Raw genomic sequence first — 15,311 nt, forward strand, 5'->3', positions numbered from 1 at the left:
GATCTGGAGGACTCACTAAACAGAGAACATCCCTGGTCATCCCTACTACCTCTGATCTGACTCACTAAACAGAGAACATCCCTACTACCTCTGATCTGACTCACTAAACAGAGAACATCCCTACTACCTCTGATCTGGAGGACTCACTAAACAGAGAACATCCCTGGTCATCCCTACTACCTCTGATCTGACTCACTAAACAGAGAACATCCCTACTCCCTCTGATCTGGAGGACTCACTAAACAGAGAACATCCCTACTACCTCTGATCTGGAGGACTCACTAAACAGAGAACATCCCTGGTCATCCCTACTGCCTCTGATATGGAGGACTCACTAAACTGAGAACATCCCTGGTCATCCCTACTACCTCTGATCTGACTCACTAAACAGAGAACATCCCTACTGCCTCTGATCTGACTCACTAAACAGAGAACATCCCTTCTGCCTCTGATCTGACTCACTAAACAGAGAACATCCCTTCTGCCTCTGATCTGACTCACTAAACAGAGAACATCCCTACTACCTCTGATCTGACTCACTAAACAGAGAACATCCCTACTCCCTCTGATCTGACTCACTAAACAGAGAACATCCCTTCTGCCTCTGATATCACTCACGAAACAGAGAACATCCCTGGTCATCCCCACTGCCTCTGATCTGGAGGACTCACTAAACAGAGAACATCCCTGGTCATCCCTACCACCTCTGATCTGACTCACGAAACAGAGAACATCCCTACTGCCTCTGATCTGGAGGACTCACTAAACAGAGAACATCCCTACTACCTCTGATCTGGAGGACTCACTAAACAGAGAACATCCCTGGTCATCCCTACTGCCTCTGATATGGAGGACTCACTAAACTGAGAACATCCCTGGTCATCCCTACTACCTCTGATCTGACTCACTAAACAGAGAACATCCCTACTGCCTCTGATCTGACTCACTAAACAGAGAACATCCCTTCTGCCTCTGATCTGACTCACTAAAAAGAGAACATCCCTTCTGCCTCTGATCTGACTCACTAAACAGAGAACATCCCTACTACCTCTGACTGACTCACTAAACTCCCTACTCCCTCTGATCTGACTCACTAAACAGAGAACATCCCTTCTGCCTCTGATATCACTCACTAAACAGAGAACATCCCTACTACCTCTGATCTGACTCACTAAACAGAGAACATCCCTGGTCATCCCCACTGCCTCTGATCTGGAGGACTCACTAAACAGAGAACATCCCTGGTCATCCCTACTACCTCTGATCTGACTCACTAAACAGAGAACATCCCTACTACCTCTGATCTGGACTCACTAAACAGAGAACATCCCTGGTCATCCCTACTGCCTCTGATATGGAGGACTCACTAAACAGAGAACATCCCTGGTCATCCCTACTGCCTCTGATCTGGAGGACTCACTAAACAGAGAACATCCCTGGTCATCCCTACTACCTCTGATCTGACTCACTAAACAGAGAACATCCCTACTACCTCTCATCTGGAGGACTCACTAAACAGAGAACATCCCTACTACCTCTGATCTGACTGACTAAACAGAGAACATCCCTGGTCATCCCTACTGCCTCTGATCTGGAGGACTCACTAAACAGAGAACATCCCTGGTCATCCCTACTACCTCTGATCTGGCGGACTCACTAAACAGAGAACATCCCTGGTCATCCCTACTGCCTCTGATCTGACTCACTAAACAGAGAACATCCCTGGTCATCCCTACTGCCTCTGATCTGGAGGACTCACTAAACAGAGAACATCCCTGGTCATCCCTACTGCCTCTGATCTGACTCACTAAACAGAGAACATCCCTGGCCATCCCTACTACCTCTGATCTGGAGGACTCACTAAACAGAGAACATCGCTGGTCCTCCCTACTGCCTCTGATCTGACTCACTAAACAGAGAACATCCCTGGCCATCCCTACTACCTCTGATCTGGAGGACTCACTAAACAGAGAACATCCCTACTGCCTCTGATATGGAGGACTCACTAAACAGAGAACATCCCTGGTCCTCCCTACTGCCTCTGATCTGGAGGACTCACTAAACAGAGAACATCCCTGGTCATCCCTACTACCTCTGATCTGGAGGACTCACTAAACAGAGAACATCCCTACTGCCTCTGATCTGACTCACTAAACAGAGAACATCCCTACTACCTCTGATCTGACTCACTAAACTCAAACTTTGTTTGTAAATGATGTCTGAGTGTTGCCATGTGCCCCTGGCTATCTGTCAACAAAAACACAGCAACAAAACAGTGCCCTCTGGTTTGCTTCATTTAAGGAATTTTAAATGGTTTATACTTTTACTTTTGATACTTAAGTATATTTAAATCCAAATACTAGTAGTATTTTACTGGGTGACTTTCACTTTTTCTTGAGTAATTTTCTATTAAGGTATCTGTACTTTTACTCAAGTATGACAATTGAGTACTTTTCCCACCACTATGTATTTCTATACTTTGATTAAAATTAGCAATAATTATTGAAATGACTGAATTGTACTGTATTATACTTTATTATACTGTATTGTACTGTATTATACTTTATTATACTGTATTGTACTGTATTATACTTTATTATACTGTATTGTACTGTATTATACTTTATTATACTGTATTGTACTGTATTATACTTTATTATACTGTATTGTACTGTATTATACTTTATTATACTGTATTGTACTGTATTATACTTTATTATACTGTATTGTACTGTATTATACTTTATTATACTGTATTGTACTGTATTATACTTTATTATACTGTATTGTACTGTATTATACTTTATTATACTGTATTGTACTGTATTATACTTTATTATACTGTATTGTACTGTATTATACTTAAGCCCTTTTCTGTATTAGAACAATAGCAGTAATTCTCTCAATTGCTTTTTAATAGTGAATGGAACTAAAAATACATATTTTAACTTTAATAACCTTTTATCACAGTGAATTAGGTTAAAATAATGAACTTAAATGTTTTCTATTTCGTAAATGTGTTAGGGTTTATTATATATATTTCTTGTTTATTTCATTATGCAGTAGATGGATTTGGAGGGTAACACTCTGACTCGTATAGTTTCCGGTTTGAATAAAAGACAACCAGGATCCCTCACCGTTAATCGTTACCGTGTTCTCCATCTGTCAGAGAAGCACTTGCGGCGCCTTGCTCTGTCCCCATGACAACCCGATACAGCCAGACCGGAAATCCAACTCAAATAATATTCCCGGTGTAGCCACCAGAACGGGCCCATAAAATCTCCAGTACATTTCATAAATGCATCAGATTATATCAAGCGCGTCTGTTTAAAAAAGCATCTCAATGGAAGGTTAGATGTATGCAGGAGGGCAGGGGTCTGGAGGGTGTCACGTGTCATTTCAGCTGGGTGAGTGGAAAACCGGGCTTTCACGAGGAGAGGAGGGGAGGAGAGATGAAAGGGGAGAGGAGAGGAAAGGACATTCCATTTTCTTCAGACTTCAGGCTTTAGAATGCAGCATGGGCATGGTGACTGGGGAGAGAGCACCTGGCTATTTCTCTCCATTATGCACTTCTCTCTGTCTCTCAATTCAATTCAATTCAAATCAAATGGCTTCATTGGCATGGGAAACATATGTTAATATTGCCAAAGCAAGTGAAATAGATCATTAACAAAAGTGAAATAAACAAAAAAAATTAAGAGTAAACATTACACTTACAAAAGTTCCAAAAGAATAAAGACAGTGTCTCCCCTCCCCCCCCTCTCTCTCCCCTCTCTCTCTCTCTCTCTCCCTCTCTGTCTCTCTCTCCCCCCTCTCTCTCTCTCTCTCTCCCTCTCCCTCCCTCTTTCTCCCTCTCTCTCTCTCTCTCTCTCTCTCTCTCTCTCTCTCTCTCTCTCTCTCTCTCTCTCTCTCTCTCTCTCTCTCTCTCTCTCTCTCGCTCTCTCTCCCCCCTCTCTCTCTCTCTCTCTCCTCTCTCCTCCCTCTTTCTCTCCCTCTCTCTCTCTCTCTCTCTCTCTCTCTCTCTCTCTCTCTCTCTCTGAGGACTGTGTAGGCCTAGTGATAAATGTATTATAGAAGTGGTAGACAAACTTCAAGACTGAAGTGCTATTGTGTGCCTCTGTCTCTCTCTCTACCATTCCCTCCCTTCCGCCCTCTCTCTCACCACCTTCCTCTCCCGCTGTTTCCAGAGGTGTGTGCCCGGGTTTGGAGCTCCTAGGGCAGGCAGTGGGGTATTGGGGGAGTTAGGGGAACCTCTGCTCCTTTACCCAGCTCTCTCCCTCTCTCTCCTCTCTCACCTCGTCAGCTCGCGCTCCGCTCCCCGCGCTGCCACTTCCGCTATAAAAGCCCTGGCGCAGCTCCCCATGCCCATTAGCAGGCGCTAAATAACTGTTAACAGTATGTTACCCAGACTGCCCTGCTTCAGCTGGGAGACCCAACCAGCCTTCAAAGCTTTGCACGCAATTATGCAACATTGCTGAACATCCTACAGCTGTTTAATAAACAGCCCCGTTTAACACACACTCTACCTAAGAAACACACACACAACCCAACATACTTCCCTCAAACACAGACACACCATATAACCATTTAACACTTTACAATTGAAGTCCTCCTACCACTTCTATAACCTGGTTAGCACTAAACCTCAGCCCTCAGCCCTCAGCCCTCAGCCCTTAGCCCTCAGCCCTCAGCCCTCAGCCCTCAGCCCTCAGCCCTCAGCCCTCAGCCCTTAGCCCTCAGCCCTCAACTCTCAGCCCTCAGCCCTCAGCCCTCAGCCCTTAGCCCTCAGCCCTCAGCCCTTAGCCCTCAGCCCTTAGCCCTCAGCCCTCAGCCCTTAGCCCTCAGCCCTCAGCCCTTCAGCCCTCAGCCCTCAGCCCTCAGCCCTCAGCCCTCAGCCCTCAGCCCTCAGCCCTCAGCCCTCAGCCCTCAACTCTCAGCCCTCAACTCTCAGCCCTCAGCCCTTAGCCCTCAGCCCTCAGCCCTCAGCCCTCAGCCCTCAGCCCTCAGCCCTCAGCCCTCAGCCCTCAGCCCTTAGCCCTCAACTCTCAGCCCTCAACTCTCAGCCCTCAACTCTCAGCCCTCAGCCCTTAGCCCTTAGCCCTCAGCCCTTAGCCCTCAGCCCTCAGCCCTTAGCCCTCAACTCTCAGCCCTCAGCCCTCAGCCCTCAGCCCTCAGCCCTCAGCCCTCAGCCCTCAGCCCTCAGCCCTCAGCCCTCAGCCCTCAGCCCTCAGCCCTCAGCCCTCAGCCCTCAGCCCTCAGCCCTCAGCCCTCAGCCCTCAACTCTCAGCCCTCAGCCCTCAGCCCTCAGCCCTCAGCCCTCAGCCCTCAGCCCTCAGCCCTCAACTCTCAGCCCTCAGCCCTCAGCCCTCAGCCCTCAGCCCTCAGCCCTCAACTCTCAGCCCTCAACTCTCAGCCCTCAACTCTCAGCCCTCAGCCCTCAGCCCTCAGCCCTCAGCCCTCAGCCCTCAACGCTCAGCCCTCAACTCTCAGCCCTCAGCCCTCAGCCCTCAGCCCTCAACTCTCAGCCCTCAACTCTCAACTCTCAGCCCTTAGCCCTCAACTCTCAACTCTCAGCCCTCAACTATCAGTCTGGCCTACAGGCAGGTCAGGTCTAGCCCTCAACTCTGAGAGAGAGAGAGAGAGAGAGAGAGAGAGAGAGAGAGAGAGAGAGAGAGAGACCTTGCTGAGAAGACATTAAAAATCTCAACTAACTGTTTCCTTCCTTGTCAGAGGAGGTCTACAGGCCAGACGGGTCAGGTAGTCAGTAGAGATCTACAGGCCAGACGGGTCAGGTAGTCAGTAGAGGTCTACAGGCCAGACGGGTCAGGTAGTCAGTAGAGGTCTACAGGCCAGACGGGTCAGGTAGTCAGTAGAGGCCTACAGGCCAGACGGGTCAGGTAGTCAGTAGAGGTCTACAGGCCAGACGGGTCTGGTAGTCAGTAGAGGTCTACAGGCCAGACGGGTCAGGTAGTCAGTAGAGATCTACAGGCCAGACGGGTCAGGTAGTCAGTAGAGGTCTACAGGCCAGACGGGTCAGGTAGTCAGTATCCGTGTTGAAAACATGTCCTAACATAACGTTCTACCTACGGCTCATTTCTCTTCATCAAACTACAGAGAGAGAAGCTTCCTGCCTGGCGTCTGCCCTCCTCTACAACAGGAGCAGATAGACACTGTTAGGCCTAGCAACGATTCTCCAGATAGAGAAACAGAATAATTCAACTAAATGTAATCAGAAAAGTATTTATTTTAGATTAGGCATCGAGGATAACTCTTTATCTACCGGAGAAATAACACCAGCCCAAGCCCCTGCCTGCTCGTGTCCGGAGGCGGGAGGGAGTGACGGCTCCGTGTGGGTCTCTCTCCGTTCCGGTGGAGGCTGTGCTCGTGGCTCTGGTCTGTGTCAGAAGTCTCACCCACGCAGACTCAGAGCTCCCAGTTAGTCCCACCGCGAGAGATAATGACTGATGCTGACGGAAGGTGGCACAGTTACGCAGCACGAGGCTATAGAGCCGTAAACCCACAAAGTATCAGTCAAGAACACACACTGGAATAAAGACAGAGGTAAGACTGACTCGCCGCGGTGTAAACCAACGGTCTGACAGAAAAGTATATATTATTTAAACATATTTTCTTTCCTGTGAAATTAATTTAGAGCAACGAAAGATAATACATATGATCAGATAATGCAATATTTCAGATTACTGACAAACAGTTTTATAAAAGTTTAACAGTCAATAAACAGTTGAGAATATATAGGAAAACGCACTATGTAGAACGACGTATAAATATTAAATTAGTAGACCGGCTGACAAACGCTGATATTAAAATCAAATCAAGTTCAAAAATAATACAAAAAGAAATAAATAACAGGTTAGTTAACTCATAGGCTAGTTCCTGGTTAACTCATAGGCTAGTTCCTGGTTAACTCATAGGCTAGTTCCTGGTTAACTCATAGGCTAGTTCCTGGTTAACTCATAGGCTAGTTCCTGGTTAACTCATAGGCTAGTTCCTGGTTAACTCATAGGCTAGTTCCTGGTTAACTCATAGGCTAGTTCCTGGTTAACTCATAGGCTAGTTCCTGGTTAACTCATAGGCTAGTTCCTGGTTAACTCATAGGCTAGTTCCTGGTTAACTCATAGGCTAGTTCCTGGTTAACTCATAGGCTTGTTCCTGGTTAACTCATAGGCTAGTTCCTGGTTAACTCATAGGCTAGTTCTAGTTCCTGGTTAACTCATAGGCTAGTTCCTGGTTAACTCATAGGCTAGTTCCTGGTTAACTCATAGGCTGGTTAACCTGTTCCTGTTAACTCATAGGCTAGTTCCTGGTTAACTCATAGGCTAGTTCCTGGTTAACTCGTAGGCTAGTTCCTGGTTAACTCATAGGCTAGTTCCTGGTTAACTCAACTAGGCTAGTTCCTGGTTAACTCATAGGCTAGTTCCTGGTTAACTCATAGGCTAGTTCCTGGTTAACTCATAGGCTAGTTCCTGGCTAACTCATAGGCTAGTTCCTGGTTAACTCATAGGCTAGTTCCTGGTTAACTCATAGGCTAGTTCCTGGTTAACTCATAGGCTAGTTCCTGGTTAACTCATAGGCTAGTTCCTGGTTAACTCATAGGCTAGTTCCTGGTTAACTCATAGGCTAGTTCCTGGTTAACTCATAGGCTAGTTCCTGGCATATCCAATTAACTTCTGCTTTGATCTGACCTGTTAGATTTTTATGAAACCTATTATATTGTATTGGTTAAATAAATTATGTGCTTATTTTTGTTGTTGTAAATATAATGTGTAAATAGCCATAGGTCAAATAAATGTGAGTATAATCACGTTTAAATGTCCATTCTACAAAAACAAAAATAGTTATATGTCTATAATATATTCTGTAAATAATATGGAAGAATGCTCATTAATGCAAATATTCCTATATAGTTACATTTATATTGCCACATAATTAGGGTTTTCTATACCAGAAATACAGAAAAGTAAACCCGCGGTCAACTTGGTTTGCGTTTGATATAAAGTAAATAGAGGCATATTCTGTCAAATATTAATTTGTTTTTTGTGAAATATAACCTATGCATTTGTTTTTGTAAAATGTAGGCTATGAATTTGGTTTTGTGAAAATATATGCACTTGTTTTTGTAAAACTATCTGTCGAAATGTAAAAATATCGCCAAATTATTCGTAAATTAAAGTTCGTTTTAGTGGGAATATCCATTAATGTCGAATAATCTTTCCAAAACAGAGTAACTAAATGCTGAAGCAAATACAAATCCGAAAATACAATTCTGAATAAAATGTCTTTGCAATCAAAGAAAATATATTTAACCTCGGGAAATAACTAGGCCAAAATAGTGCAATTGGATATAATTACATTCAAATGGTCTGAATGTATATGTTAGCAGCATGTCAATTTAGGCCTCGGTTATTATGCTCGGTTATTATGTTCGGTTATTTATGTGTCTAGTCTGAATAATATAATCATGTTGTGTTGTCATATCGACGGATATGAGTGGAGTGGAGTGGAGGTAAGTGGAGGGGGGGCATATTGCCATGACTTAAAAACAAATAGAAAATAATACAACGAGACCGGTGTCAAAAAGGGACGTGTTTTGATGTTGAACATTAACCATTTAAATAAGTTATTCTCCATTTTAAATAGAGATGTTTTAGTTCTCAACGCTGAAAGGCGAGATATCCAATGTAAACTGTAGTAAAGTTCGCTTTTATTTAAGACATGCCTCCCAGCGAGCAGCGCACCATACCGTCATTTGATCTGATAACAGCGGCATTTACCGCTACCATCCTTCATTTACATTACATTTACACCAATAAACGACGATAACGTGCTGTTTATAATACACCCCCCGGGTTGTGTACATTGTGCCAGGAGTGAAAGAGAAGCCGCGGGACTGTCCTCGCGCTTGTTTATTTATAGGCTTGCTCCATATGTCTTCACATGCACGGGCCCTAACGGACATTCCCCGCATGACCACGCACTAATTTACACGCCTGAACAGCACGAAGGAACAGACGGTAAACTGGACGCCTCCGGTAGGTATGATTTACGGTGCTCCAGTCATTTAAGACACATCCGAGCGCGATTCAACACTGAGCACCGTTAACGCACAGGTATGTGCTAAAATTACATTTATTTATATAAGCTATAGGCATATCATTGTTTTCTATAGGCTATATTATTAATATATTGTGAATAATATGCATATCAATTACAGTAATCTATTCTAAAAAATCATTTAATTTATTACAAAAAAAGAAGACGTTTTTGATATAATAGTGCACTATACACGGATGTAATGTAAATCAGTGTATAGTGCACTATAGTCTCCATACACCCATATCCAGACGGTTCCTTCCTAGAATAGGGATAGCCAATAGTCCCGAACAGGACCATGTCGGGTTGTTGGGACGGTTCCTCAATAGTCCCCAACAGGACCATGTCGGGTTGTTGGGACGGTTCCTCAATAGTCCCCAACAGGACCATGTCGGGTTGTTGGGACGGTTCCTCAATAGTCCCCAACAGGACCATGTCGGGTTGTTGGGACGGTTCATCAATAGTCCAATAAGTGTGCCGCCTTCAATCACAAGGCAGTACATGTTGGTGCGTATGGCCCAGTACATCACTGGGGCTGAGCTCCCTGCCATCCAGGACCTCTATACCAGGTGGTGTCAGAGGAAGGCCTGGAAAATTGTCAAAGACACCCACCACCTAAGCCATATAATGTTCTCTGCGAACGCACAGCAAGCGGTAATACAGCGCCAAGTCTGGGACCAAGGTTCCTGAACAGCTTCTACCCCCAAGTCATAAGACTGATGAACAATTAATCAAATGACTACCTGGACAATTTGCATTGAACACTCACAACACAATTACACACACACACACACACACACACACACACACACACACACACACACACACACACACACACACACACACACACACACACACACACACACACACACACACACACACACACACACACACACACACACACACACACACACACACACACACACTCGTCACATATGCTGCTGCTGCTCTGTTTATTCTCTATCCTGATTGCCTAGTAACTTTTACACCTATCTACATGTACATTTTTACCAGAGGTGGAAAACGTACTCCATTTTCACAGTCTAGTAAAATAAAAGAAACCTTAGAAAATGACTCAAGTAAAAGTGAAAGTCACCCAGTAAAATAGTACTTGAGTAAACTCTAAAATAATTTGGCTTTAAATATACTTTGTGGAAAAAGTACAACATTGTCATACTTGAGTAAAAGTAAAAAGTAAATGTTATACATCAAATTCCTGATATTAAGCACACTCGAACATAATTTACAAACGCAGTATTTGTGTTTAGTGAGTCCGCAAGATCAGAGGCAGTAGGGGTGGCAACGCATAATATTGATAGGTGTTTGAATTTGCAACGAGCTCTCACAGTCTCGCATCAGAATGAGACGTTCAACCACATTTCAAAGTCGTTAAGGTTTATAACTTTATATCGCTGGATTTGAATTTGCAACCTTTGGAATCAGCTGCTTACGACCACCCGCCATCCCTGTCTACAAGGCCTAGCAAACTCCCTCAGACATGGATGAATGTCAAATACTGACTTGTATAATGGGTGACCTGCCTGAGCATTCAAAATGTAACTGGTACTTTTTTTGTGTCAGGGAAAAGGTATGGGAGTAAAAAGTACATATTTTTTTTAGGAATGTGGTGAAGTAAAAGTAAACGTTGTCAAAAAAATATAAATATCTAAAAAAACGACCCTAAGTATTACATTACTTCGTTAATTTATACCACTGCATATTACCACAGCGACCTTGTACCCCAGCACATTGACTCGGTACCACTACTGTACTGTACAGCCTCATTATTGTTATTTTATTGTGTTACATTTTTTTTGGGGGGGGGGTAATTGTCTTACTTTTTAAAGGTAGACTCAGCGATATGATGTACACGCAGAAAGTAAACAGCATACTGGTCCAGTTGACTGCCATGATGTGACACTGTGGCGGGAACCTGTGCACATGCGTGCTGCTAGTGGCAACATCATTTCGCTGAGTCTACCTTAACTCTGCATCGTTGAGAAAGGGCTCAGAAGTAAGCATTTCATGGTAAAGTCTACACCTGTTGTATGTGACAAATACATTTTGAAGTCAATTTGATTTGGTTTCTCTATAAGAGGGATATTAAGGTGTAATAACACTGTCCGGTGGTTATTGTGTCTGTCTTCCTCAGGGGGCTCCCTTGCGGGGGGGTTGTAACTGACAAAACATGCCGAGCATGTTGGGCGGTGGTGTGAGAATACGCGCTCTGCACCGGGGCCATGATTCATTCACGAGCCCCCTTCACCATTTAACACCGGACAGCTCGAGGAGGTGGGACTTCGGTGAGATCAGGGCTCAATTGGACGGGAGGCAGAATAATTGACAGCTGACAGCCCAGCCCCACAGCAGCCTTCAGATTATTTACACTTTCTAAAACTGGGGCCACTGCGGTCCGCATGCGCTCAGCTCACACACATCAGAAGGTCTATTTCACTTGCAGCTAACGTCTCATAGCTGCGTCCAGTTAGAGAGAGAGAGAGAGAGCGAGAGCGAGAGAGAGAGAGGGAGAGAGAGAGAGAGAGAGAGAGAGAGAGAGAGAGAGAGAGAGAGAGGGGGGAGTGTGTGTATTTGGTCACTAGGACGGTATGTGCGGTGCCCCAAAGTCAGTCCTGAACGGGCCGTAGCTCAAGGAGAGAGAGGAGCGTCCGCTATTACGGTGGAGGCCCTTGGGGTGAACTTTTAACTTCATTTCACTTCTGTTTAGAGTGACTTTTTCCTTATTTCCTTTCCTGCGCCTCTCCCTGGTCGGACGGTTGGTAGAATGGCAGAGAAGCGACGCTCTCCGTGCACTCTGAGCGTCAAGGCGCACGCGTTCTCGGTCGAAGCTCTGATCGGGTCGGAGAAGAGACGGAAGCTCGGGGAGGACGACACTAGGGTGTGCTTTCTCGAGGAGGTCACGGAGGTGTTGGAGCTGCCCAGTAACGGAGGGGAGAGAGAGGAGAGGGCGTGCAACCGCGCCAGCGACCGGGGCAGTGAGATAGAGTGCGTTAGTGACGGCTCGCGTAAGTAAAGACTGTTACCATGGAGTGGTGACACCAAAGACGATTTAAAATACATTCACCACCACTCCCTAGAAAAATGCACACTAAACGGAACATTAAATAATGACACATGAGGCTACAACTATTCTAACAGCGACTCATGCGCAGGCGAAACTGATGTAGGCCTATCTTGTTGACCTGTTTTAATTGCTCGTTGTTGTTGTTGTTGTTGTTGTTGTGGGGTGGTGGTTGTGTATTACTGCATAGCCTCAACAATAAGACAATGATTGTATGAACCGAATGATTGACATGAACTAAATTACCACTAGAATGAATTAAAAATAAAATCGATCACCTGCAATAACCAAGTAGGCTATACAAATATCCTAATAATAATAACAACAATAAATACAAATACTGTTATAAATATAGTCTAAACTTGAACATAATTACAGATTATTTACAGAACCAAATGCACAGAGTAAGGGCCTAATATATTTATCTGGGTTCAGAAATACAGAGCATTTGAAACATGCATTAAAATGTGTCTGATTTAAACATTAATGAGGGGCTGATATGTTTGCCGCTCTATTGTAGAGATATTATATAATATCCGGTTATTGGTCGAGTAAATAGAACGGCTTTGCGCGTGACTAATCAGCCGCTTTACGAGTCTTGTTACAATCATAAACACGCCAATTAGCTATTACCGGCAGGAAGATGGCCTCGGATGAGGGCCGTTATATGAACGGGGTTTAGACTCGCGTTAAAAACACAGAAACACAACAAAGTGTTCTATTGTAAATTAATGCTAAATATAATCCAAACTATTCCATATCAGCCTAACTGTATCTGTCAGAGTGTTTTTTCTTCAGTGTGGTTAAGCCTGGGTGTTGCACTGTGCTGACTGTGATTCTATAGTCCTTATTATTATATATTACTGTATTCTACATGAATATAATATGTATTTCTATTTGACCGTTATTTATCCAAGGAGTCCCATTGTCAGATGTCTTTTAACAGGCAGGGAGACCTTTCCATGACACAAAATAGCCTATTCATAGAATTTACTCAAATAAAATATAATATAATTTCATTGTCAATCAAAGGATGGTAATTTGTCTTTAGCCTCACCGTGATAATAGATGATAACATAACAGGAGAGATAATATGGTCCTAAAATAATATTTAACCGTAGCGCTATAGTTTCTTACATTTACGCCTGTCTGGTTGTGGGCTGACCAATACAGAACATATATTGTTATATTGTCTGCGGCCTGAACACCCATTTTGACAGCAACACAAATGGTCCAGTCTAGTCAGGTCTGGTCCAGTCTAGTCAGGTCTGGTCCGGTCTAGTCAGGGCTGGTCCAGTCTAGTCAGGGCTGGTCCAGTCTAGTCAGGGCTGGTCCAGTCTAGTCAGGGCTGGTCAGGCCTTGTGTCTCTAGTGGAGCGGAACAGACACGTCCCGTTTGGCGACGAACAGAGAGCCATGATTATTATAACTGATGGGGCAATGACACACACGCACACACACGCACGCACCTAAACACACACACACACACACACACACACACACACACACACACACACACACACACACACACACACACACACACACACACACACACACACACACACACACACACACACACACACACACACACACACACACACACACACACACACGCGCGCGCGACTATACTTTAGACCCACTGCAGTCACTACTTGCCCGTACTAGGATAGTAGCCTTTATCAAACTACTACATTAAAACAAGACTGTGTTGCCCGTGACTGACCCGGACTGTCTTTCCGTAGTGGAGAGCTGTGACGTGCTGTTGGAAAGCCCCCACCCAGAGGCCCAAGCCCAGCGCGCGCCACCGGTAACAGTAACGGTTCCCGGAGAGGAGATGCGCGTGGACTTGCAGGGCTCCGACCTGTGGAAACGGTTTCACGAGATCGGTACAGAGATGATAATCACGAAGGCTGGCAGGTGAGAGAAACGATACGGTAACACAGAGGCTAAAGAAACAGTCAACGAAGAAGAGGACGTCAAGTCTTTTGTCTTGACCTTTAAACAATGTGCAGATATTTTACATGAGCTTTCTGCTGTGACGGAAAAGGGTTATTATTTTTTATGTAAACATGTTTCAAATTAACCGGTCCTTCAATGTTGCAGTTATGACGCAAGGATTATTAAGTGTCTTAACAGAAATGGAACGAAGATTTACCGTCTAATCAAAATGTGTTTGATTTAACCGGATTGATCAGAAACAAAACAAAATGGTTTAATTATAAGGGAAATACTGTGAACAGAATTGTTTATGAAAAGTTTACGCAAAATTACACAAAACCACATTTGACTAAATATAATAATAATAATAACAGTAATGTTTTATTATAATGTTATAAGGTACTATTGTAATGTTGAAATAATATTTTCGCCAATTCCGTCGTAGCCTATAGGTCTACCAAGCATAATCATATATTAGGCTAAAGTGCCGATGTTTATATCAATGTGTGAGAAATGAATATTTCATGGCACGGAAAAAAATAAAATCTGAACAATTGTAAAAACGACCAAACTGACTATGTTACACAGGCAGTGTAGGGCAACTAATCGAAATATTTAGTAAGCTACATATTTTATGTATTTTAATGTGACTCTATTTCTTGTCTCTCTCTCTCCTCCGGGTGCAGACGGATGTTCCCCGCTATGCGCGTGAAGATCTCGGGTCTGGACCCACACCAGCTGTACTACATTACCATGGACATTATCCCCGTGGACAACAAACGATACAGGTTAGGAATATAACACAAACATAACTATTATATAGGCCTAAACTATACAACTAATATAGGCATAACAACCCCGTAGACAACACATTACACTGCTGCTACAGGCCAGGAATTAGCTTATGCAAAATCCCTTTCTGATAACCTATACTATTGCAGGTATTTATGCAAACGTTTACATATAGATGAACTATGCTAGGCTAGAAAGGCGTCTTGGTTTCTTTGATATTATAGCATAAAAACCTTGAGAGGTTTATTAAAGTTGTAATCGTTTGTGTCTGGTGAACTGGGAACAAAGCGGAACAAATGGCGGTTGGGAACGGTCTGTCAGAACGGTCTGTGTCCTTGTGCGGTTTGGGAAGAAACGCCTTTTGGACAGCAAACCTCCCAGTCCTGACGGTC

The 15,311-nt window shown here is 44.1% G+C and overlaps 1 protein-coding gene across 1 annotated transcript in view; it reads left to right on the plus strand.

Moving 5' to 3' along the window:
• Positions 1-11,130: 11,130 nt before the first annotated feature.
• The window catches only part of tbx18 (T-box transcription factor 18), a 25,426-nt gene continuing 21,245 nt past the window's right edge, over positions 11,131-15,311 (plus strand). Inside the window, exons 1-4 of the mRNA XM_052471692.1 lie at positions 11,131-11,414; positions 11,893-12,134; positions 13,932-14,106; positions 14,814-14,915. Coding sequence (XP_052327652.1) covers positions 11,894-12,134; positions 13,932-14,106; positions 14,814-14,915 — 518 coding nt within the window. The 5' untranslated portion in view covers positions 11,131-11,414; position 11,893. The remainder of the gene's footprint in view (positions 11,415-11,892; positions 12,135-13,931; positions 14,107-14,813; positions 14,916-15,311) is intronic.

The sequence above is a fragment of the Oncorhynchus keta genome, chromosome 19, assembly GCF_023373465.1.
Source record: "Oncorhynchus keta strain PuntledgeMale-10-30-2019 chromosome 19, Oket_V2, whole genome shotgun sequence".
NCBI lineage: Eukaryota > Metazoa > Chordata > Actinopteri > Salmoniformes > Salmonidae > Oncorhynchus > Oncorhynchus keta.